Source organism: Abramis brama (genome assembly GCF_963993115.1).
Source record: "Abramis brama genome assembly, chromosome: 4".
NCBI lineage: Eukaryota > Metazoa > Chordata > Actinopteri > Cypriniformes > Leuciscidae > Abramis > Abramis brama.
The window spans coordinates 49,733,348-49,757,435 of NC_139966.1; the positions used below are offsets into that span (position 1 = coordinate 49,733,348).

General features: G+C 41.6%; 1 protein-coding gene across 1 annotated transcript; it reads right to left on the reverse strand.

The window, feature by feature from the left end:
• Positions 1–209: 209 nt before the first annotated feature.
• On the reverse strand, positions 210–2,148 carry LOC311080737 (EF-hand calcium-binding domain-containing protein 4B-like). The gene is made up of 5 exons (XM_084110854.1): positions 2,047–2,148; positions 1,246–1,355; positions 980–1,121; positions 747–893; positions 210–255 (listed from the first exon to the last, which is right to left on the reverse strand). Exons 2-5 carry the CDS (start codon positions 1,268–1,270, stop codon positions 231–233), a joined length of 339 nt encoding a protein of 112 aa, XP_083966980.1. The 5' UTR covers positions 1,271–1,355; positions 2,047–2,148; the 3' UTR covers positions 210–230.
• Between the last annotated feature and the right edge of the window lie 21,940 nt (positions 2,149–24,088).

Below are 24,088 nucleotides of genomic sequence, written 5' to 3' on the forward strand. Positions count from 1 at the left end.
AAAAATCATAATTCTAGAAAATTAAAATATCTTTACTGACACGTTTGATTAATTTAATGCATCCTTGCTGAATAAAATTATTCATTTCTTGTTTAAAAAAATACTCTCAACTGTATAGTGTAAAAGCACATGCAACCGTTCAAAAGAATGTTTTACCTTCAGAATTGCTTGATCTTTTTCATTATTGATCTGATGATCTGTTGCTACATTTCCTCATACAATCTGCGAATTTAGTTGTCATGTGTGGCTGCTTTCCTGTGCAATGACAATGGCGTTCAATGTTAAAACATGCATTTTGCCTAATACAATCAAAAGATAAACCACAAACAAGTCTTTCATATTATATAATTTTTTCCAAATTCTCACAGTATTTATATTCAATAAAACACTGGCTCAGACCTGAACATCCAGTTAGGTAATAATTAAAGGATCATGAGATTTAATGTTAAACAATACATGTTGCAAATCACATCATTCTGACCTAGATTTGATCAAAATACATTTTATTCCCACCAGAAGTACTGTAAAAACCTGGGTAAGTCCTCAGCTTGGTGGTCACTGGACTGGGATAAAACAGCATTCTATTGGGAATTACATTAAGCCTCTAAACGGGGATTATTCACAAGTAACATGGGGGGAAATTAAGAAAACAAAGCAGATTATTGGCTCTTTAACATGGACGACTTTAGATGGCACTGCTCTAAATTCATTCTCATTTCATGTTGCATAAAGAATCATCATGTCACCTTCTGAGGGTGCTCTCCATCTCCTTCCTCTCTTGTTGTGCCTCTTTGATTTGATATGTGACACGGGCCAGGAACTCTTCAAAGTTGGACAAGAGGTGAGGCTCATCCTTCCTGAGCCGAGTCCACAGGCTGCGAACCTCACTCGGGCTGAAGTGAAGAGAGAACTGTTACTGCTTGTAGCAATATAAAGCTAATGTTTTATTGCAATGCAGAGGCAAAACATCAGTACTGACTCCTCAAACACATTGCTAGCACCCAAGCTCTCCATCAACACGCTAAAATGTCTCTCTTCATCATCTTCATCCCCTGAGCTCTGAGAGGGTGTATTCATTAGTTCCTCAGTCTTGGAAACTCTTCGTCCATAAATAAAGTTACCTGAGAAACAGTTACAGATACACCTTGTAAAAGTGTGTAATTTGCTGTGCTATAAATATGTACCAAATAACAAATGATTTTTGAATAGATCCTCTTGACTGGAAGGAGATGATCATAAACTCACTGAATCCGGAGGAAAACTCTCCCATGGTCAGGTATCCATTTTTGTCAAGGTCTAGTGAGTCAGAAACGTTCTCGAGTTCCTCAGCAGTGAGTGGCAATTCTTTATAGCCTCTAAGATAGAGAGAATGATGTATACAGTATGATTAAATACTCAAGAAACAGATGGAAAAATGACATCATAAACACTATTTTCAGCCATCTAGATATTCAGTCTAACACCCAAACCCTTTGTACTAATAGAACATTGTAAATAACAAATCCTTTTAAACAGGAGGGAAAATAATGCAACTGTTATGGTTATGTTCTGTTTGTGGACTCTTCTGTTGTGTTTCCTTCCTGTGTTTAGCTCCTGTTTGCTTGTCCTTTGTTACTATGGTTACTCATTGGTTAATTGATTATGTTCACCTGTGTCTTGTTTGGTTCCTAATTTAGCCTGTGTATTTAAGCTCTCAGATTGTTTCAGTTCAATTATCCTGTGTTGTCTTTAGGAGCAGAAACTGTTACATTTATCTATTCCTATGATTCCAGTGTTTTGGATTATCTTTGTTTTCATTTTTGTAAATAAAAGACTACTACAATTTAGGTCCTCTGCTCCTCTTTCCTTGCCTGAACTGTAACAGAAACATAAGCACCCTTAATATTTTAATTCAAAAAAATTGTGGCCATAGAAAGCTAAAAAATACAAAAACATAATACAGAGCTGTATGGCAGATGTAAAAAAAATTTTTTTTAAATAATAACAATGAAAGAATGAAAATATCAAGTGGTGAAGGACCTGTAAAGTTAAGGGCCCCTACTTTACCCTCATATCAGTGCGTGTGATGAAGCCTTTTCCCTCGCTGTCACAGATCTGAAAGAAGTCCTCTATTTTGTCCAACATAGCAATGTGTCCCCATCCTGCGTTCTTCTTTACACTTTTCCTTGGCTGCCTTTTCGGCTGCTTCTCATCCTGGTCTGAGCCACTGCTGGTGACCCGTGTGTCTCTAACGTGTCCGATCTCTGACATGATTCCAGCTCTGCTTACCTTGACCGTCCTTCAACAGCTCAGGATCATGTACAATCCAAAGCTAGATCCAATACGGGGAATTATGCTGATTAATTCAGGAAACATCATTTATTGTCTTGTACTGAATGCCTGCTGTGGGTCCCAGCTGAAAGAAACAGAGAGAGTGCAACACATCAGCAATCCTTTTCGTCTTTAGGAATGTTAAGACTTTGAGAAGTGAAATGCAGATTAGTCTTAGTCATCATCGCTGGCACTGCTGACGTTATTGGTGAGCAGAACTGTCACTTTACGACGTTGATGTCCCACCACCACAATGTCAAGGGGAACAGGAAGAGTGGTGAAATTTCCTGTTTGATCTCAACTCAAGTTGAACTTGCTAAGGTTTGAATGAGGGGGTATCAAGTATTTTTATTTAAGCAAGAACCAATTAAAATGAACTTTTACACCATTGACAGACAGATAATAGTTGACACGTCCTGCTATTATTTACATCCTCTGTGTTTACAGCTCTTACAAGTGTTACTCTTCCAGGTCTATACAGAAAAGAAAAAAAAAGTTGGTATTAACTTAATTAAATCCAGTAAATGAGTGAAGTGTGGAGAGCGGATGTAGTGATAAATATTTCCATTTCTTCTATATAATGAACCATCATCATGTACATGCTAAACTCATATGAAAAGGCCAAATAATCAAGATTACAGGGCAAATGTAAAAGATTGTCAGTGAAAAACCTTATATTAAAATCCCGCTAAAGAGAGTGAATAACCCTACATTCAGTCACTCTGGGTCTAGGCTAGGCTGCATTCCACCGAATAATAACTTTCACATTTCTGTCCCCACGATATTATATGTATAAAAATGCATGAAAATTAACTCTAAAATACATTTTATTATTAAGCAAAGTGTCCCGCACATTAAGCTAACTGCAAATTTAAAATGTATAATTAAAAACATTCATAAAAACTACCTAGAACACTAAAAAATAGCATTTGTTGCATGTCCCCACTCTCTTTAGGATTAAAATCCTTCATAAATCTTTTTTTTGTTGCATTTTTGTGTGACTTTATAACTAATCTATGCTTTCAAATGTTTTTGGTTTTTTTTATGAGAAAAATTGTATCTAATATATAAGTCCTGTTACCCCTAACCCCTCTGAAAAGACACATTTTCAACAGGACGTTGCATCATCTGGATCTTCTGAAGGCAATGGGAAGACCATAAGTAAGTCCTCTTATTTTAATTTCTGTATATTTTATAAAATTGTAAATATGACCGAGAAGGTCAATCTCAACGTACTGTCCTGTTACCTAAATTATTTCTTAGATGTTATTTGTTTATTTTAATTTGGTAAGTCACTAGAATTTGTTCAGTGTCCTCATGCTATTAGCATGTGTTGCCATATGTCATGTATTTGATAACTTTTTTGCTTAAAAACTCAATCGGGTTACTTTCAGTCCTGTTACGCATATGAAAAATAACAGGAGTGAGTTAAACAGGAGTGAGCAGAGTCCTCTGTTTTGTTGATTTAATATTGTAAATATTAGTTGATATATAATACTATTCACCTGAATTATGAGTTTTAAGGTTGTATTTTTTTAAATTGTAGACATTAGTATTAGTTTTACAATGTGAATATCATGCTTCCAGAGAGCCAGTCTGCCATGAAGTGACTTAAACTTTTTGTCTTTGTCTTTCTTGTATTTTGTAGAAGATTGAGAAAACGTACTCGGTTACTAACGTAACCTCGGTTCTCTCTAGAAGAGGGAACGAGTACTGCGTAAGAGTATCTTACGCTAGGGGGAAAATCCTTTTTCCGCGAGATATTGAAGTCAAAAATGATCCTTAATTTTGTAATAATGCAAAACGCGTTGCGGCAGCATACAGACATAGGCGAGACAGCTCGCGCGCCTATTGGCTGTTCTGCGGCAACTGCAGCAGCCTATCGAGCGAGGCCTGGCATGACGCCAGACCCAATGAGGGTGCTTCGCGCCCGCTGCATCACGTCCCGCCGAAACGGGCGTGGTCTAGGCCTATAAATACGGCTCGTAGGCAGCTATTATCTGTTTTTTTTATCATAGAAGCAACCAGAGCGTGCGCATGCACGGCAAGATACGCAGTACTCGTTCCCTCTTCTAGAGAGAACCGAGGTTACGTTAGTAACCGAGTACGTTCTCTTACGAGAGGTCTCTCGTACTGCGTAAGAGTATCTTACGCTAGGGGACCCAATGCAAAACGCTGTGCATGCTGAGATCTGACACCAAAGGCCCAAGGGCGAAAGCCAGGGGCTCATATAGTGCATAATCACTCAGGGAACTCACAGGGAGTTCGGGAAGAGGGAGGGGCGAAGCCGCACTCTTCCACATATGGCAGCGTCGCTTAGACGCGAATACATCATACAGACAGGGCGGGGTACGGCCTGAACTGATGGGAAAATGTGGGTCTTACACAGTCTGCCCGGGCACGTCTTGTGCTACTGCTTTCCACAGTCGATTATGAGCTGTGCTCAGTAGACGCAGCATTCTGAGCTGATAGCATCAGGTCAGATAATACTGGTTAACTAGACCGACAGCAGCCTGGCCTGCAAGGCGGGAACCTCTAGTTTGTAGAACCTTATAAATGTAGACGGGGAGGCCCAGCCTGCCGCCGTACAAATATCTTGCAAGGCAATCCCACTCGACCAGGCCCACGAAGAGGCCATACCTCTCGTGGAGTGCGCTCTGACACCCAACGGGCACTGCATGCCCTTGGAGGCGTATGCTAGCGCTATAGCATCAACTATCCATCTGGATAGGCTCTGTTTCGACGCGGCCAGTCCCTTAGAACGCCCGCTGAACAAAACAAAGAGCTGCTCTGTCTGTCTGAAAGCAGACGAGCGAGACACATAAGCTCGTAATGGAGGAGGCCCGCGTCTCTTTCCTCATCAGGGACCGGTAGGGCTGACAGGGAGATGACCTGCGCCCTAAACGGTGTGTTGAGGGATTTTGGAACATAACCGTGCTTAGGTTTGAGTATAACTTTTGAGTCATTAGGCCCAAATTCCATGCACGTCGCGCTCACAGAGAGCGCGTGTAAGTCCCCTATGCGCTTCACTGAAGCGAGAGCCAGCAGAAACACGGTCTTGAAAGACAGATGTTTCAGATCAATCGTCTGCAAAGGCTCGAATGGGCCACCTTTCATGGCTTCCAGTACCGTAGAAAGGTCCCATACGGGGACTGAGGGAGGTCTGGGAGGATTCAGTCTCTTAGCCCCTCTAAGGAAGCGGATGACTAAATCGTTCCTTCCTATTGACTGACCAAGCGTTGTTCTTGAGAACGCTGTTATAGCCGCCACATAGACTTTGAGTGTGGAAGGGGTCCTGCCCTTATCCAACAGCTCTTGCAGGAAGGAAAGCACCTCCGTCACTCCACAGTCTGTGGGTGACACATCACGGGCTGTGCACCAGCCTGAAAACACTGACCACTTCGAGGAGTAGAGTTGTCTCGTAGATGGAGCTCTAGCCTGCGTGATCGTGTTTAATACTCCCTCAGGGAGTTCGACATGTACCCGTTGATGGCTCAGACATGAAGGGACCACAATTCCGGGTGAGGATGCCAGATCGAACCGTGGGCTTGAGAGAGGAGGTCTCTCCTCACTGGTACTGGCCACGGGGCAGTGCTCGCTAACTGCATCACTACTGGGAACCAAGGCTGGTTTTCCCAGAGCGGCGCTACGAGCAGTACCGAGCATCCTTCTTCCCTGATCCGCTCTATCACCTGAGGCAGGAGAGAGACGGGGGGAAAAGCATAGAGCGGGCGGCGGGGCCATACATGAGCCAGCGCGTCCCTGCTCTTGGAGAAAAATTCCGGGCAGTGAGCATTTTCTTGAGACGCGAACAGGTCTACTTCCGCTCTGCCGAATTTCTTCCACAGCAGTTGGACTGTCTGTGGGTGTAGAGACCATTCGCCTGCCGGAACATTGTTCCTGGACAGTCTGTCTGGTCCTATGTTTAGGAGCCCCGGCACGTGCGCTGCCCTTAGCGAGCGCAGGTTGCGCTGAGCCCATACCAGGAGGCGTTCTGCTAGCCTGTACAGGTTCTTGGACCTGAGGCCGCCCTGGCGATTTATATAGGCCACCACGGACATGCTGTCCGAGCGGACCAGGACGTGGCAGCCTTTTATGTGGGGACAAAAACGCTTCAGTGCGTTGTCTACCGCCAGCATTTCGAGGCAGTTTATGTGCAGGAGCTTCTCCCGTTCTGACCACTGGCCAAAGAACGGTCTGCCCTCGAGCAGCGCTCCCCATCCCGAGGTGGATGCGTCCGTGGACACCACCCTCACCCTCGAGGATGTCCCCAGGCTTACACCTGATTGGTACCAGTCGTCCGCTTTCCAAGGTTTCAGAGCTGTGACGCACTTCTGATTGACCTTGAGGCGAAGCAGACCGGATGCCCACGCTTGGCGTGGGACTCGCGCTTTCAGCCAGAACTGCAGCGGGCGCATGCGGAGCAAGCCCAGCTGGAGCACTGATGATGCTGAGGCCATGAGACCCAGCATCTTCTGAAATCTCTTGAGCGGGACAGACGCGCTGCAGCGGAACGAGTTCGCTGTGCGCTGAATGTCTACCGCGCGCTGTGGTGATAGTTGCGCTATCATGGACAGCGAGTCCAGCTCTGTGCCCAGGAAAGATATCTTCTGACTGGGAGACAGAGAGCTCTTCGCCCAGTTGACACTGAGACCCAGATTCTCAAAGTGATCGAGTAAAATAGTCGTGTGCTCTACGAGCACTGAGCGGGATTGCGCTAGAATCAGCCAATCGTCCAAATAGTTCAGTACGCATCCATGCACTTCGTAAATGTACGGGGTGCCAGGGATAAACCGAACGGCAGGACTGTGTACTGATATGCCTGGCCCTCGAAGGCGAATCTCAAATATCGCCTGTGACGTGACGCTATCTGTATTTGAAAATACGCGTCTTTCAGATCTATCGACACGAACCAATCTCCTTGGCGAATATGCGCGAGGATTTTTCTGGTCGTGAGCATCCTGAACTGATGCTTCACAAGCACTCTGTTCAGTTGCCTTAGATCTAGTATGGGTCTGAGACCCCCGTCTTTTTTCGGTACCAGGAAGTATCTGCTGTATAGCCCTCCTTCGCTCTGAACTTGAGATAGAGGCTCTATGGCCCCTTTGTTCAATAGTTTCGTCACTTCGGCTCGAAGTAGATGTGCAACTTTTGCTTTTACCGTGGTCTCGACGCGCGCCGCATAGCGGCGAGGGCGCCGGCGAAACTGTAGCGAATAGCCTCTCTTTATAATGTCCAGCACCCACTTCGAAACCCCGGGCAGCTTTGCCCATGCGTCTGCATGAATAGCTAGGGGTTGAATGCGAGGCGCGCTCCGTTCGCTTAGCGATGGAGAGGCTTCGGTGTGCTGTAACACAAGCGTCGCGCTCGTGACATTTGAGGCATGGGGCGCGCTGATAACAGCGGGCAGATTGCTCGCGCTCGACTCCTCTGCGGCGCTCGACTCCTCTGCGGCGGTCAACCGCGAGGGGGAGGGCTGAGCGAGTACCGTAGGAACTGTCATGTCTATGCGTGGGTGTGGGCGCGGGACAGCGGGCACATTTATCACACTGAAAACGTCGTTCGCTTGAGTGAAGCGAACGCACGCTGGTTTCGTTTTTACAGAAACCGTGAGACATGCATAACATGGTTCATAGCCTGTGACGCTTTCTGTACCTCTGCGAATCTCTCCGCAAAATCCTTGACGGAGGATCCAAAGAGGCCAGCGGGAGAAAGCGGGGCATCGAGGAACGCGGTGCGCTCGGACTCGGCCATTTCTGAGAGCGTCAGCCACAGGTGTCTCTCAGTCACGGTGAGAGAAGCCATAATACGAAAGCGCGGCGGAGAAAGCTTGACGTGGTGCAGCAAGCTTTAGAGGGAAGGGCCAGCTTAGCGCGCCGTCCAGCGGAGGGCGGGCATAAGTGGGCCGCTATCGCCTCTTCGACCGGCGGCAGCGAGAGGTATCCCCTGTTCTTGGCATCGTCAAGTGCAGAGAATGCCAAAGAAACAGCGGGACGCACTCTAGCAGAATAGGGGGCGTTCCAGGACTTAGCGACTTCTTCGTGTAACTCAGGAAGAAAGGGCGCTGGTTTGGACGCAGGCGAAGCGCGCTCCCCGGGCAGAAAAAAGCCATCCAGCCGGTTGTGAGCGGGCTGCTCGGGCGAAGACCACTCGAGGCCGAGGCTCGCCGCGGCCTGTGCGAGTATCCGCATGAGCTCCATCTCAATGGACGCTCTTTTGCCTGACGCAGCGCGGGCAGCGGGCGCGAGATCCTCAGAGCTCGCCCAATCCTCACTGCCTGACGCCAGGATAGAGCAGGAATCATCCTCTCCCAGCAGGGCTTCCTCGTCAGCGGCGTCGACAAGCGCAGCAGGAAGGCAAAGAAGGCGGCGCGGCCAGCGACTTCAGTGACTCGTCCCGCTGAAGGTGCTCTCTCTCAGACGGCGCGGCTTCTTCTCCAGCTCCAGTGATGCGTGTGCTTCGCTTGAAGGATGAAAAAATCAGATAATAGCTGCCTACGAGCCGTATTTATAGGCCTAGACCACGCCCGTTTCGGCGGGACGTGACGCAGCGGGCGCGAAGCACCCTCATTGGGTCTGGCGTCACGCCAGGCCTCGCTCGATAGGCTGCTGCAGTTGCCGCAGAACAGCCAATAGGCGCGCGAGCTGTCTCGCCTATGTCTGTATGCTGCCGCAACGCGTTTTGCATTATTACAAAATTAAGGATAACTTTTGGCTTCAATATCTCGCGGAAAAAGGATTTTCCCCCTAGCGTAAGATACTCTTACGCAGTACGAGAGACCTCTCGTAAGAGAACCCAAACTATTCAGGTGCCAGAAACACACACCCATGGCATCCTGCAAGGGAAAGAGCGAAACACACCGCAACCCTCCTTTCCCCCCTTTCTGTCTTAACTTCACACTCTCTCCCTCCCTCTCTCTCCTTCTTTCTCTTCCACCTCCTTCACTGTGAAGTACTACTAGCACATAGTACATCACTTCAACACAGAAATCCCATGCACACACAGTCATGTACACTCTCTCATACACACATGCACACACAGTCATGTACACTCTCTCATACACACACATACACACACATATGGACACTCATTCCTGTTACCAAGTGTTCATTTCTGTTACATTTAAAAAAAAAAAAAAAAAGGTAAACCACTGTTTTTTATCAGTTTTGTTTGTTCCATTTATACAATTGTTTAATAAATTAAATTATTAAAAAAATGATAACTTGAGGCTTCGGTCTTCTTTAAAATGAAAAAAATGGCTTTGTGTTTTTTATTAAAATACACCTGGTCTTAATATAGTGTTTTTTTTTTTTGTTTTGTTTGTTTTTTTTGTCACAAATATCAGTTATTTGAACATATAACAAACAATTTCTTTAAAATAAAACACTTAACTGTGGGGAAAACAAAGGAAAACTGACATGCTTTTAAACATCATTTTAAAATGAGAAAACATGCGTCCATCTTCTGCTTAGAAACCTTGTAAAAAATAAAGTTGCCTGAGATTTATGAAAAATAAAGTTGCCTGAGTTAAATATGTGTAGATTCAGTGTTGAAAAAAGATTAAAAAATAAAGTTTAATTTTTAAGTTACAACAAGCAAATGTCACCCATTCGGCGGAATGGCCCAACAGCAGATAAAGTGTAAAATCAGTGTGCAGTGAAATGAGCTCTACTACATGAAACAAGTTACTTATAAATGTTGATATAACTGAAGAAAAACCATTGATTCACTCTCCCTCATGTGCAACACTATAGTCTTTACAATAAGAGGTGTTTTGCTGCCATCTGCTGGACAAATACAGCATTAAACACACATTCATTGCTGTTATTTTTATTTTTATTTAAATAGGTTTACCTATTTATGTAGATAATATTTAATTTATTTAATAAAAACACATCTGAATAGCTTAGCAACAATATAGTTGTAGTATGGTGTAATACAATTGTATTTTTAGAATAAAAGAACAAAGCAGTATATTCCACATTTAGTGATATTATGCATAATTTATCCAGAAACAATGAGATTAAAATTGTAAATTTATTCAAATAATTCATGAAAAAAATATTTTCTACTAAGTCACAAGTGTTTGAAGTGATCAGACTTACAAAAATCAGTCACCAGTCTTGTATCTCCTGTGTGCAGTGACAGGCTTTGATGCTGAATATAACCTGCAGTGTTTCTCTATCAATCTCCTTTGAGTTTAGTGTGACTTTATCTCCATCCTGACTTATGAAAGATATGATTCTATCCTCTGTGAAGTGTGTTTTTTATGGTGGAGGAGGAGTCCCGTTCATCAACGCAGATGTTCTCTTGATATATATGGTGTAAATCAGAAATGCCTCCTCTGATTTGTCACTGAAGTTGTTTGATGATTTCCTCTGTTGTGTCTAATAAGGTAACAGTGAGTGTCATTGGCAGCTGTGAGAGTCTCTCTCTCTTTAGGGGACTGACAGGAGCCAGTTTCTTCAGTGAGTTTGAGGGAGCAGAGGAGAAACTTGTGCTGCATTCTGAGCTGACGAGTGTGTGTCGAGCAGAAGATGAAGAGCTGTCTGATGCTGATGTTTCTGTGCTATCTGGTAAAACTCAGCACCTCTGGTAGGTACATGAGGTACTTTATTCTTTCATATGAGCTGAAATCATTTACATGTAATGTTACACTTACATTGGTATATTTACTAGTTGTCTCCCTGTCACTCATGTGTAGACAGTGTGAGTGTGAGGTTGGTGAATGGCAGTAATCCCTGTGCTGGAAGAGTGGAGGTTCTTCATGATGGTCAGTGGGGAACAGTGTGTCATGGTTTCTGGGATATTGCTGATGCTGCAGTGGTGTGTAGAGAGCTGGACTGTGGGACGGCTGTAAAAGCAACATATGACGCTCACTTTGGACGTGGATCAGGACCAATTTCAATGGCATATGTACAGTGTAGTGGATCAGAGACTGCACTGAAAGACTGCACATCATTAAGCCAATTGGCACAGTACTGTAATCATGGTCAAGATGCTGGTGTCGTCTGTACAGGTAAGCTTCCCCTCAGCTTATCACATCACTCTTTCATAATTCTCACTCAAGCAATGTAATGTTTCTGTATGCTGGTGAGGACAAACTTCATCAGTGTCAATTTTATGAAACATGCAATCTGTTTAATTAATTTGTTTATGATATTATATATATCCCCATTCCTTATTTTCTTATAATAAAATATGATGCAGAGAATCCCCACTAAATAGGCCTATGTAATGTTTTTTTTATTATTCACAGTCTGATTTGCCAGTCTTATTTACATTCTTTATTTAATGAAGATTATAAAATTCCAGATGAAAAATAAAATTACAGATAAAATAAGTGCAGATTAAGTGAATTAATGAAATACAAAGTGTCAAAATTGAATTAAGATTTTTCTAGTGTTCCAGGTGAATAAATTTGTTTAATTAATGATCTGTCTTTATAATTCAAAGACTCAGAGCAACGACTTCGACTTGTGGACGGGTTTCACCTGTGTTCTGGGAGAGTGGAGATCCTTCGTACAGAAGGACGGGGCACAGTGTGTGACGCTGCCTTTGACCAGCAGGATGCAGAGGTTGTGTGTAGAGAGCTGGACTGTGGGGCTCCTGTACAGGTGCTGGGAGAAGATGCTTTTGGAAAAGGAAAGGGTCGAGTTTGGTCAGAGGAGATTCAGTGCAGAGGAAATGAGTCTCAAATAGACGACTGTTCACGATCATCTTCACAGATACACAGCTGTTCTCATGACAATGATGTGGGAGTGATTTGTTCTGGTTAAGTATAAACATTTGGCATTTATTTAGATAAATTACATACCTAATATACTGATGTTGTATTGCTCAATTATCTGGACTCTAGTTTCATGTTTAAATAAGCTGCCAGCTCTCTGCACAGGTTACACTGATCTCAGACTGGTCAATGGAATAAACGGCTCAGACTCTTGTTCTGGAAGAGTGGAGCTTCGGTTCCTCAATGAATGGGGCACAGTGTGTGATGCATGCTGGGATATGAGAGCTGCCAGTGTCCTCTGTAGACAGCTGAATTGTGGGATTGCTGTGTCTGTTGTGGGATCAGACTGGTTTGGAGAGGGAAGTGGTGAAATCTGGGCTGATGTGTTTGATTGTGACGGGAATGAAACAAAACTCTCAGAATGTTCCGTCTCTTCATGGAGTCGAGCTGAATGTTCTCATAGACGAGATGTTGGAGTCGTCTGCTCTGGTGAGTAAATTCACACCGTGATAAAGTCATTGGTTTCAGATTAAAATGTTATACATTTTAGATAAATACTGAATTACAAATAAATATTCTCTCCAGAGAGTGAAGCTCATCTGAGGAACTGCAGCTCTCCACAAACTCTCAACTGCAGCTCCACACAACAGCTGTCAATCAAACACTTTGGTGAGAAAATCATCATCTAGGCAGATTCTTTAGTTGTTAATGATAAATAATGTTCATGTACAAGCACTGTTTTTCTCTCTCTGAATATCAGGTCACGGGTCCATCAGGCTGGTGGGTTCTGGGGGAGACTGTGCAGGGAGGCTGGAGGTTTTTCACAGCGGCTCATGGGGGACAGTGTGTGATGACTCCTGGGATATTAAAGATGCCCATGTGGTGTGCAGACAGCTGCAGTGTGGAGTGGCCCTCAGTAACCAGCAGGTACCAGCCTGGTTTGGTCCTGGTTCTGGACCCATATGGCTGGATGAGGTGGAGTGTGAGGGGAATGAGACGTCCCTGTGGAACTGCTCTTCTCCAGGCTGGGGGAAACATGACTGTCAACACAAGGAGGATGTAGGAGTCGTGTGCTCAGGTGAACAGCAAACAATAAGTTAAATAGTAACTTGATGATATTTTAAAACATTTCAATAACCTATGTATGTGATCAAGTGTATTTATACATGTTAAATATACAAAAATACTCTGACAGAGTTTTCTAAACTACTTGCACCGCAACACGACACTATGAATCTACAGCACTAACTGATGTTGTATTAACAAAGTTCATGGGGAGCACGTTCAAATGATCTATCCAATCAGCATGAAACGGGGTCTATAAATACGTAGCCGACTCGCCTATTTTCCTCGACAGTGTTTTCTGTCTCCTCACACTCGGTTACTATCCTAACCAGAGATACGGGGGGAGTACTCTGGGTTCGGGACACATTCTGAGCTCAGAGCTCTCCCTCGGACAGCACGCCAAATACACATCCGCTTTTACTCTAATCATTTGTAAGTGTGAACTCGTAAAACACAGAGTGCCACAAATGTAGTCTGATTTCCGAACAAATAACTCTAATGGTTTGGTTCTTTTTAGTGAATGAAAGCCATAAATCTTACAACTAGTGATTGGATCAGAAGACAAAGTGTAAATAAAGAAACACATTTTTGGTTAGTATTACAGTTTTGCTTTAAATTGCTTACACACTATAAGTGGTATTTGAGCCCACTTAGAGAAACCATTCACTCATATACCTAATCTTCAGACCAAGTGTGCAAAACTGCAAACACATTATCTGCTTTACACTCAGTTAGCATTTGTAAAACAAACTTTTTGCAAAATGCTTAACACAGTTCTCATTATTCAAAACTAGTGTTTTTCTTGTGTTATTTTAGAAAACACTGCCATTTAAATGGTACAATAATTTTCCGATTACCTACACCCAATGTGTGAAAACATGAATTGATCACTTTGGATTCAAAACGCAATGTTTTTCAGAAAGAAAGAAATTATTTTTACCCTCTTGCATTTCTTTTTATAGTGTAAATATACCTCATTTGATCACTTAGAAATCAAAACTCAATTTTTGAGAAAGAAATACACTTTTGACCCTTGGATTTCTGCTTATTTTGTAAATATATACTGAATATGTCAATTCACATTTATTTCTGTAGCGCTTTATATAATACAGATTGTTTCACTGAAGGTTCACAATTGTAACAAATTCAAATTCTGCTGTAAAGCAGCTCTAACAAGCCAATAGTTTCATTATTCAGCTCAAGTCAGTTCAGTTCAATAACTGTAAAGTTTATCGATTGAGCATACATACTGTTTATACAGTTTTTGTGCACATACATTAAGTGTGATAAACTCCTGTACACTCCACTGCACTGAACAAGTTAAAGATACAATAGTTTTTTGTGTTTTACATTTTTCACATTGACTGCTTGCAGTTTTGCAGACTTGGTCTGAAGATTAGGTATATGAGTGAATGGTTACGCTAAGTGGGCCTCAAGTATAAAGTGTGTAAAACAATTTTAAAAAACTGTAATATAGATTTAAATGAAGTGTTTGCTTTTGCAAGAGATGTGTGATGTTTTGCTTCTTGTGTTCATGTTTTGTGGTTTTGTAAGTTTAAAAAAAATAAGTTTCAGAAATGTTGTGCAAGCGATTTTAAAAAAACTTAGTGTTTTATATATTTATACACTAATGCATGAATGTTTCCACATTTTTGGATTTAGTGTCCTCCATTTTATATATGTAAAGTTGATACCAATTATTTCACTGTATGCCTCCTTATAAAAAGACAGTGAGAAGACATTAAAGAGTTAATTGTTTTAAATGCATTGATTCTCAGTCTCATCCTTTTCCATCTAGAGTTTAAAGAGATCAGGTTAACTGAGGGCTGTGAAGGGAATGTGGAGGTTTTCTACAATGGATCCTGGGGTAATGTGTGTGTAAACCAGATGGACAGAGACACAGCGAGTCTGATCTGTCAAGAGCTGAACTGTGGAAGATCTGGCAGTGAACCCAGTTCTTCAGAGGGACTGAAGTCTCATAACTGGCTTGATTATTTAAAATGTCGACGTCATGATTCCACTCTATGGCAGTGTCCATCTTCACCCTGGGGACAGAATGACTGTGATAATGAAGTGGCCAAGATCACCTGCTCAGGTAAGATGATATTTAACTGATTTAAGATAGTTGTAAAACGTCATGTTTGTTTCATTATAATTATTATTAATATTTATAATTTTTCTATTCAGTATTGAGTTAAATTTTAATGTTTTAATTTTAGAGGAGCAGACTCTTGAATCTCCTCGGAGTCGTCTGACATGTTCTACCTCAGAATCTCCTCACCAGAGACAGTGTTCAAGTAAGATAATTATAAGGATGTATTTTCTTTATTCACAGTATCTTGAATTATTAATATCTGAGCACTTGTACACTAAATCCACATTCCACATTCATAATTTGTCACAACTTTAAATAGTCATAAAATGCATTGTAAATGTATTGCTGGTCAGTGATGTTGCTGTGTGTGATTTAGATCATGTTCCTCTCAGACTGAGTGGAGGTTTGGGCCGGTGCTCTGGGAGGCTGGAGGTGTATCATAACGCTGTGTGGGGTTCAGTCTGTGCTGATCTGTGGGACATCAGCGATGCTCAGGTGGTCTGCAGGCAGCTGGGTTGTGGAGCAGCACTGAGGGCTGATGGGAATTCAGTCTTTGGTGCTGGTGAAGGTGTTGTGTGGCTGAACAGAGTCGAGTGCAGAGGGAATGAGATTCACCTGTGGGACTGTCCTCTCTCCCTGAAGAACCACACTGACTGCTCCCACAAAGAGCACGCTGGACTCACCTGTGCAAGTCAGAGCAACACACTGACCGATAATAGTGATTTTCACATCATTTTAGTGCTACTAACTGTGTATTTGCATGATTTTTAATCTGTCTGTGTCTGTTTTGACAGATTTGACAGATTTGTCAGAGTCCACTACTCCTGCCACAACAACATCAGCTTCTCCTCCAGTTTCTCAGACAGTGCGCTCAACATCAGTCACTCCTCCACAAACTCCTCCAGTGTCTCTCTCTGTGCTTGTGGTTGTACTGGGAGTTTTGCTCTTACTGCTCTTAGTGCCACTGCTTATACTGATTCAGCAGAACAGAGTGATGAGGAGAGATAGGAGAGATCCAGAGACTGTCATATTGTGTGTTATTCAGTGTGTGATCAGTCATGTGTTGTGAACTGACAGCAGGTTTGTCTGTCTACACTCACAGCTCTCTCTAAGAGGAGACACAGGACGACGACTGAGGCCGTTTATGAGGAGATTCATCACAGACACAATCACTTCACTCAGAGAGGTGAGACATGAGCCGTGAATCTTATTTAATATTATTAATAAGAGAGTCTGTCAGACACTTGATGTTCATCTATTATTAGTCCTGTTAAACCTCCGGCTCCTGTTAAACCTTCTCACAGAAAACCACAGAGCTGCAGGTGCATGTTTATGTGTGTGTGTTGTGTGTGTGTGTGTTGTGTATGTGTGTGTGTGTGAGTGAGTGAGTGAGTGAGTGAGTGTGTGTTTCTTCCTGTATGTATTTTTAGTGGGTAATAAGGAGCGGTTCATATGTTTGTACGTGTGTGTGTGTGTGTGTGTGTGTGTGTGTGTGTGTGTTTGTCTCTTCCTGTGTGTATTTCTGGAAGGCAGTGAGGAATGGGTTCATGTGAGGATACATGTGTGTTTGCTAATAGGCCTAAAACTTAGCATTTCTGCCTCTAACGTTTTAAAATGTATGTTATTAATATTTGTGTTGTAAGTAACACAATGCTTTACGATCCAAATGAGAAATGAGGATTCAGTCTGTTTGTGATGATGAACATGTTCCTGACTGTTTTTCTCTCCTTTAACAGGAAGTCTCGTCTCTGAAGAACTGCATTCTGGGTATGAAGATGCTGATGAGCTTCTCTCAGGTTAGACAGCAGAAGCGCATATTCATTCCACTCAAAATAATTTTCATTGAAATCAACCTAAATAAATAAATGTAATTAACAAATTCTATTAAATATTTGACTAATGACTCAATACTATTTAAATTCTGCTGTTTATTAATATATTAACATTCTGTTCTCCATTTTAGCAAAAGATTTCAAGACTGTATATTATGATGATGTCACCAACAACAGTGTCCTGAAAGGTCAGTGACCTTTTTAATTGATCACATGATTCATTACCAGATGATTAATAACTTAATGGTCTCATGACCTGCAAAAAGGACATATTTTGGCTTTTGTATCCAAACATTCTGTGTTGATGCAGAAGAGATGAAGGAAATCACACTTGGATACTATGATGATGTCATCACTGATGGACTGAAACCAGATCGTGAGACAGGTGTCGTTCTGTTATTCTATAATAGCATATTGAAATACTTCAGTATATTAAAGTTATTTCTGTATATTAACGGACAAAAAAAAAAGTTTTAAATGTCATTAATAATGTTTGTGATGAATGTGTGATTTTGTAGAAGACACTCCTGAGAGCTATGATGACGTCATCACCAGTGGACAGAACTCTTTCATCAAAAAAGGTGTTTTTTAATTGATTTTTAAAAAAATATATTCCTTTAAAATAAACCTCATAACTGATAATATTTTAAAATGACTGCCTTAATGTTTTTTGGCTTATATTTAACTTTTTGGCTTATATTTGCACGTGTAGTGAACATGCTAGAGAATTATGACGATGTCATCATTAATGGACAGAGCTCGCAAAAAGGTGGGTTGAACAGAACTACATTTTATTATCACCCTTACATGTTTACATGAGTATTAGACATGAGCTTTGTGTAATCAAGTCACTTAAATGGAAAAGGGATTCAGGGACTCAAATAAGATAAAGATGTGTCCCAATTCAGAGGCTGCATCCTTTGAAGGCCCGAAGGTCAAAACGAGTGTTGTTAAATGGGACGGTCTACGGGGGATTGTTCTTGTCGCCTAGCAACTGTGACAGCGATGATGAGCGGCAGTAACATTTGTACTGGACTTTTTTGAAAGTTATATTAAACTGTCCGAAACCAAAACAGGGTTCACAAACTGTCTAAATATGTTCACCATGGTCCATTTCTATATAAAATAAAGAGTATAAACTAAAATCTACCTTATCTACTAAAATCTTAGTAAGATGTGTCAACATTTGAACCGCTAGAAAGATTTACTTTTCTATCATTAGATATTTGAGTAAGCTGAAACCCAATACTTGCATTTAAAAGTGTAATTTGGCAGTTTTCGAAAAACAAAATCCTGTCGTCACCGGAGCGCAATGAATTCTGGGTAGGCAAGGCCGCGGAGGATCCGTCTGTTGTATTCTTCATTTCACGGGAAACAAAGGCACATCTGGAGGCCACATTTGAAGGAGGCTTTGAACTGGGACAGTCTTCGTCGCGCTACGGTGACGCAGTCGGCCTTCATATGATGCAGCCTCTGAATTGGGACGCAGTTTAAGTGTTTTATATTCTGATGTTTTTTATGTCATTCTTGATCAGAGGGAGTTCAGGAGGACTATGATGATGTGATGAGTGTGAGTGAAGATGTGAGAAACCTGTTAGGTAAGTTATTAAGTTCATAGTTCTTCATTTAAAATATGAATCTGATTACAACATGAATTAAGATTTTGTTTTTAATAACAGATTATGATGATGTGGAGGAGGAGTCAAAAAAAGGAGGAGGGCCATTCGGCTCAATGACCGCGCCGGTTCAAGAAATTTGAAAACTTAAAAGTTTGAGTGAAATTGCTATTGATATATCAAGTCTAAGGTTTTTATGTTTGTTTTTTGTTTTGTTTTGTTTTGTTTTTTTGTATTTAAATTGATATGCCTCTGTGAGATTTTGTATTGTTTATTATGGCCTTGTTAATAGTAATAATACAAACAACAGTGCCCTTTCTGCTAAATTACCAACAAAAAATGTGATGTAACAGCCTCACCATGGTGACAGCATGTACTGTACTTTTTATGAGTGAAAAATGCACACAAAAAAAAAAAAAAAAAAACATTTGCATTTATTTTGGATCCATTAAATAACTTTTATAATAAACCTGCTAAAGAATTGATCTGTATCAAATATTATTATTTTATGTGGTCAGGTGTGTTTTAACCATAATAGTGGAGCGGCTAAGTGATATAATCGTTCAGTTTATGATACAAGCGTGAAAATTGGCATGAGCAGTCTCCATGGGTCACTTGACAAGAAAATTGTCCGAGCCACTTGAAATTTCAAGATGGCGGCCATTTTTCAAGATGGCCGACACCTTAGTGGAGCAGTTAAGTGATATGGTGGTTTATTTGGTGATACAAGCATGAAAATTGGCATGAGCAGTCTCTGTGGGTCACTAGACAATAAGCCACCTACAGCTACTTTAAATTTCAAGATGGCCACCACCTTAGTGGAGCAATTAGGCTTAAAGGAACACCTACATTTAGATAGGTGGGCAAATGCATTTTTGTCTCAGTGCATGCATTGTTTTAGTTTGACAGGGTTGGCGCTAGCTTAGCTTAGCATAATGAATGGAATCCTTTGTTGCCAGCTAGCATGTCCTGAATAAAAGTGATATAAAAAATAAAAAAACCCTACCTAATTACTTCTTGTGGACTGTGTATTCACAACGAGTACAAATAGCGATGCAGATTAACACTAGGCGATTTCCTATGCAGATATTGACTTGGGACTATATTAGGGGGAAGCACAGGCGAAGCACTGCTACTTGGGCGCAGAGATATCCTGCCCAAGTAGCAGTGCTTCGCCTGTGCTTCCCCCTAATATAGTCCTTAATATACAAGTCAATATCTGCATAGGAAATCGCCTAGTGTTAATCTGCATCGCTATTTGTACTTGTTGTGAATACGCAGACCACAAGAAGTAATTAGGTAGGGTTTTTTTATTTTTTATATCACTTTTATTCAGGACATGCTAGCTGGCAACAAAGGATTCCATTCATTATGCTAAGCTAAGCTCACGCCGACCCTGTCAAGCTAAAACAATGCATGCACTGAGACAAAAATGCATTTGTCCACCTATCTAAATGTAGGAAAGAAGGTGAATAAGCCCTATTTCAAAAAACGGTGGAGTGTTCCTTTAAGAAATCATTTAGTTGGTGATACAAGCATGAAAATTGCCATGACCTGTCTCAAAGGGTCATTTGACAAGAAACCGCCCACAGCAACATACAATTTCAAGATGGCGGCAATTTTTCTGGATTACTGCCGCCCGCCATGTGGATCTTTAAATGATACATTTTCTCATAGAAATGTATTGGGTTCCCCAAAAGACTCTGTCAAGAGAGTTTGACTGTTTTGTCTGACTCCTCACCCATGACCTGTCCAGTTTGGTAAAGCCTGTCAGGAGTTGCCTTCCACCGGCATAGCTCTCAGGCTCTCAGGGTTCATTGAGGTACACAAGCTCCCTTACCACGACAAGGTAACAGTCACAAGGGACGTTTTTTTTTTTTAAACTAACAGTTATTAAACATGTCAAATTAATACTGAGAGGTGGGGAAACAAAAATAAGATTAATAAATTAGCACAGTTGTGGTGCTGAACGAACAGTGCACCAAACAAAAAATTGAGCAATGACTAATACTGAATGTCAATAAGAACAGATCCAGAGGCAACAGCGACTCTGGCTGACACAGCCATGGAACCATGACAAACAGAAAGTATCTCAAACAATACTAAGGAACTAAACTGAAAATGTCACAGTGATAGTCTGGTGACAAAATAAAACATGATGCGCCGATGTGGCGAGGGGAAGCCGAGCCATAGGCCTACACCGGAAAACATAGAGGACTAACACTGGCAAAAGAAACATGCAAATAGGTTCTAGCAGGGGCAACTAGGCATGTGCAACTGAGTCCATATCTGAAGCACTTACACCTTCCAGTACATGCCTTGTTGCACCCACATTTGGTCAACTCCCAACAACTCTCTGCAATAGGTGGAAGTGGAGTCCAGAAGACTTTCCACTCTTCGTCCTTTTTAACCCATCCCCAGTCGGATGGGCTCGGCATTTGTGGATGTCGCTTCAATGCCTGTCCCCACACGTATCCAGCCTCATAAGAAGCACGTTTGGCATGCTCTTTGAGTGCTGCTTGAGTTGGTGGGATCAAGTCATATTGTCTTTGCTTTCTGGCAAAGAGATCAAGCCTGGCCTCGTTCACAGTGGTGACATCGCTGGACCTGTCATACATTAGCACAACAAATCTCTCCAAAGCTTGCAGGTCACTATCCTCCACTGCAGAGGGACATTTGCTGAGTCTTGCAAATGTGTTTGAGACCTCATCACACGTCCCATGTTTTCCAGGCAGACTTCTTTGATTTGCCATGGAAGGATGACGCAATGTCGCAACCACTGAAGGCATGGAAGAAGAGGATACCACGTGTTTTCTCTGGTCCTATGGCTGAAACCACCTCATGTATAGGGATTCATCTTGTCTTCTCTCCTTTGCCAAACGTCACCCACATTTTCTGACACCAAATCGTCCTTAATGAAAAAAAAACAATACATTTCTATCGGAAAATTGATCTTTTGAGGATCCAGGGGTCGGCCATCTTGAAAATAGAAATTTCAAGTGGCTGAGAGTGTTTTCTTGTCAAGCAACCCTTAAAGACTGCTCATACCAATTTGCATGCTTATGTCACTAACTAAACAATTATATCGCTTAACTGCTCCATTTAAGTGGTGGTAATCTTGAAAAAAAGGCCGCCATCTTGAAATTTCAAGTGGCTGTGGGCGGTTTCTTGTCAAATGACCTTTTGAGACAGCTCATGGCAATTTTCATGCTTGTATCACCAACTAAATGATTTCTTAAGCCTAATTGCTCCACTAAGGTGGTGGCCATCTTGAAAAATGGCCGCCATCTTGAAATTTCAAGTAGCTGTAGGTGGCTTATTGTCAAGTGACCCACAGAGACTGCTCATGCCAATTTTCATGCTTGTATCACCAAATAAACCACCATATCACTTAACTGCTCCACTAAGGTGTCGGCCATCTTGAAAAATGGCCGCCATCTTGAAATTTCAAGTGGCTCGGACAATTTTCTTGTCAAGTGACCCATGGAGACTGCTCATGCCAATTTTCACGCTTGTATCATTAACTGAATGATTCTGCCAAACATAAGCACTTAGCCGCTCCACTATAATAAATATGCATATCACTTGTCATTTTACTTTTAAATCCATTCTCAGGCTGTAGATGAATGTGAAATGTGAAGGTAACCCATAATCTCAATTTTTCCTCCAAGTTAGTACACACACATTAGCAGTAATGAACACACGCTGCAAACCGTGGACACACACTCGGAGCAGTGGGAATCATTTTGCTGTGGCTCCTGGGGAGTGATTGGGATTTAGGTGTTTTGCTCAAGGACACCTCACTCGTTTCCTGTCGGTATTGAGAATCGAACCTTTTGGGTTATCTGTCTGACTCTCTAACCATTAGGCAACGACTGCTCAACAAAGTGAAAGTGACATGTTAAGGCAACGTATGTAACCCATACTTGGAATCAGCATGAACTTATCCAAGTAGTTAATGCACACAGACACACACACATTTGTTTGCTTTAGGCTATATAAGGCTATGTGTAAGTCAACAATCCGTAACACGTTTAAAATGTGTATTTATTCTCTATAAACCATATGAATCACTTTATAATAACTTTACCACTATATTATGAGTTATTAATGCTCAACAACAGAACATTAGGACCCCGTGCAGCCCATGCATCGTCAAAAACTACAAACCGAAAAAAATGCAGTACCTTTGTGAGCCATCACGGCAATTTCATCTATACTCAAGTGTTGCAGCCAATAATGAAAGCATGGTAATGTCATTCTACTTTTTGGTACTTTTAGTATTATTTTGGTTAAAAATTGTCCTTACCTGCAAAACCGAGTCATTCAAAGCTGCACATGCAGATTTTGAACTTAGAGCTTCTTGATTTCTGACAAACGATGTGGTTGTAGGTTTCGTTTCAGTTGATTGTTGTAGCTAGGTAAAGAAGACACACTTCACGGAGCGCTGAATTTGTTCTCCGTGTTACAAAATATCTCCAAAGATTCAGTGCGCAAGTTTGAACAATTCAGTGAGAAGAACCGACTCAAACTATTCTTGAAATTGTTAGGGTAAATAATAATCTGTTAATATACTGCAGTGAAATGTTTGTAAACTTGAGTAAAATTGTACTGACACAGAACAACTGGGGCTCCTGTACCAGTAAAAGAGTCCGTCGATGTTCACCACCAGAAACATCTCATAGTAATTTTACTGCCACCCATAGGAATAGATCGGTATTGCAGTATTAAACACACATGTGAAGCTGCACTTGGTCGAGTATTCCTAAATGATGAACTGGGGAAAGGCATATGTATTTATTATTATTATTTTTTTTTGTCTTTTTAAAATCATTATAATATTTTTAAACAAAATTCTCTTTTCCTTACACTCTTTTGTGAAATTACATTTACTGTGCACTTGGAGAGTATGACAAGCATTGATAATTTAGGCTACTTCTGGATATATTATATTAGTTAAAATGAATCTTTAAAACAGCACATTTGATTTCTGTTTGTATCCAAATAATATTTCTAAACATGGACTCAAAGTGAGAAACATGAAGCAGTTATCAGTGTTTGTATTTGTATATCTGCAAATGCTGTGCTTTGATGCTGCAAATAAACTGGAATGTTTCCTGAAATCAGTTTCCTGTATGAGTGACTGTCACCCCTCTATCTTGCATGTTTCTCCCCAGTTAAGTGTCTCTATAAGGTGGAGGAGGAGTCCTGTTCATCAGTGCTGACGTGCTTTTAATAAATATGGTGAGAATCATAAATACGTCTCCTGATTTGTCAGTGAAACTGTTTGATGATTTCCTCTCTTCTGTCTAATAAGGTAAAAGTGACTTTGATTGGCTTGTTGATTTTGGTGATTGTAGAGCCTTCTGTCTCTGTCTCTCTTGAACCTTTCACTTCTGAGTTGATCAAGAAAAGTGTATGATCAGTGAAGATGGAGAGC

Bases quoted from the DNA above. Each gene is read 5' to 3' on its own strand.
- LOC311080737 (XM_084110854.1), bottom strand. From the start codon at position 1,270: ATGGGAGAGTTTTCCTCCGGATTCA. The intron at 1,122-1,245 runs GTGAGTTTATGA...ACTGTTTCTCAG, and splicing joins AGAGTTTTCCTCCGGATTCA to GTAACTTTATTTATGGACGA. The intron at 894-979 runs GTCAGTACTGAT...TCTTCACTTCAG, and splicing joins GCTAGCAATGTGTTTGAGGA to CCCGAGTGAGGTTCGCAGCC.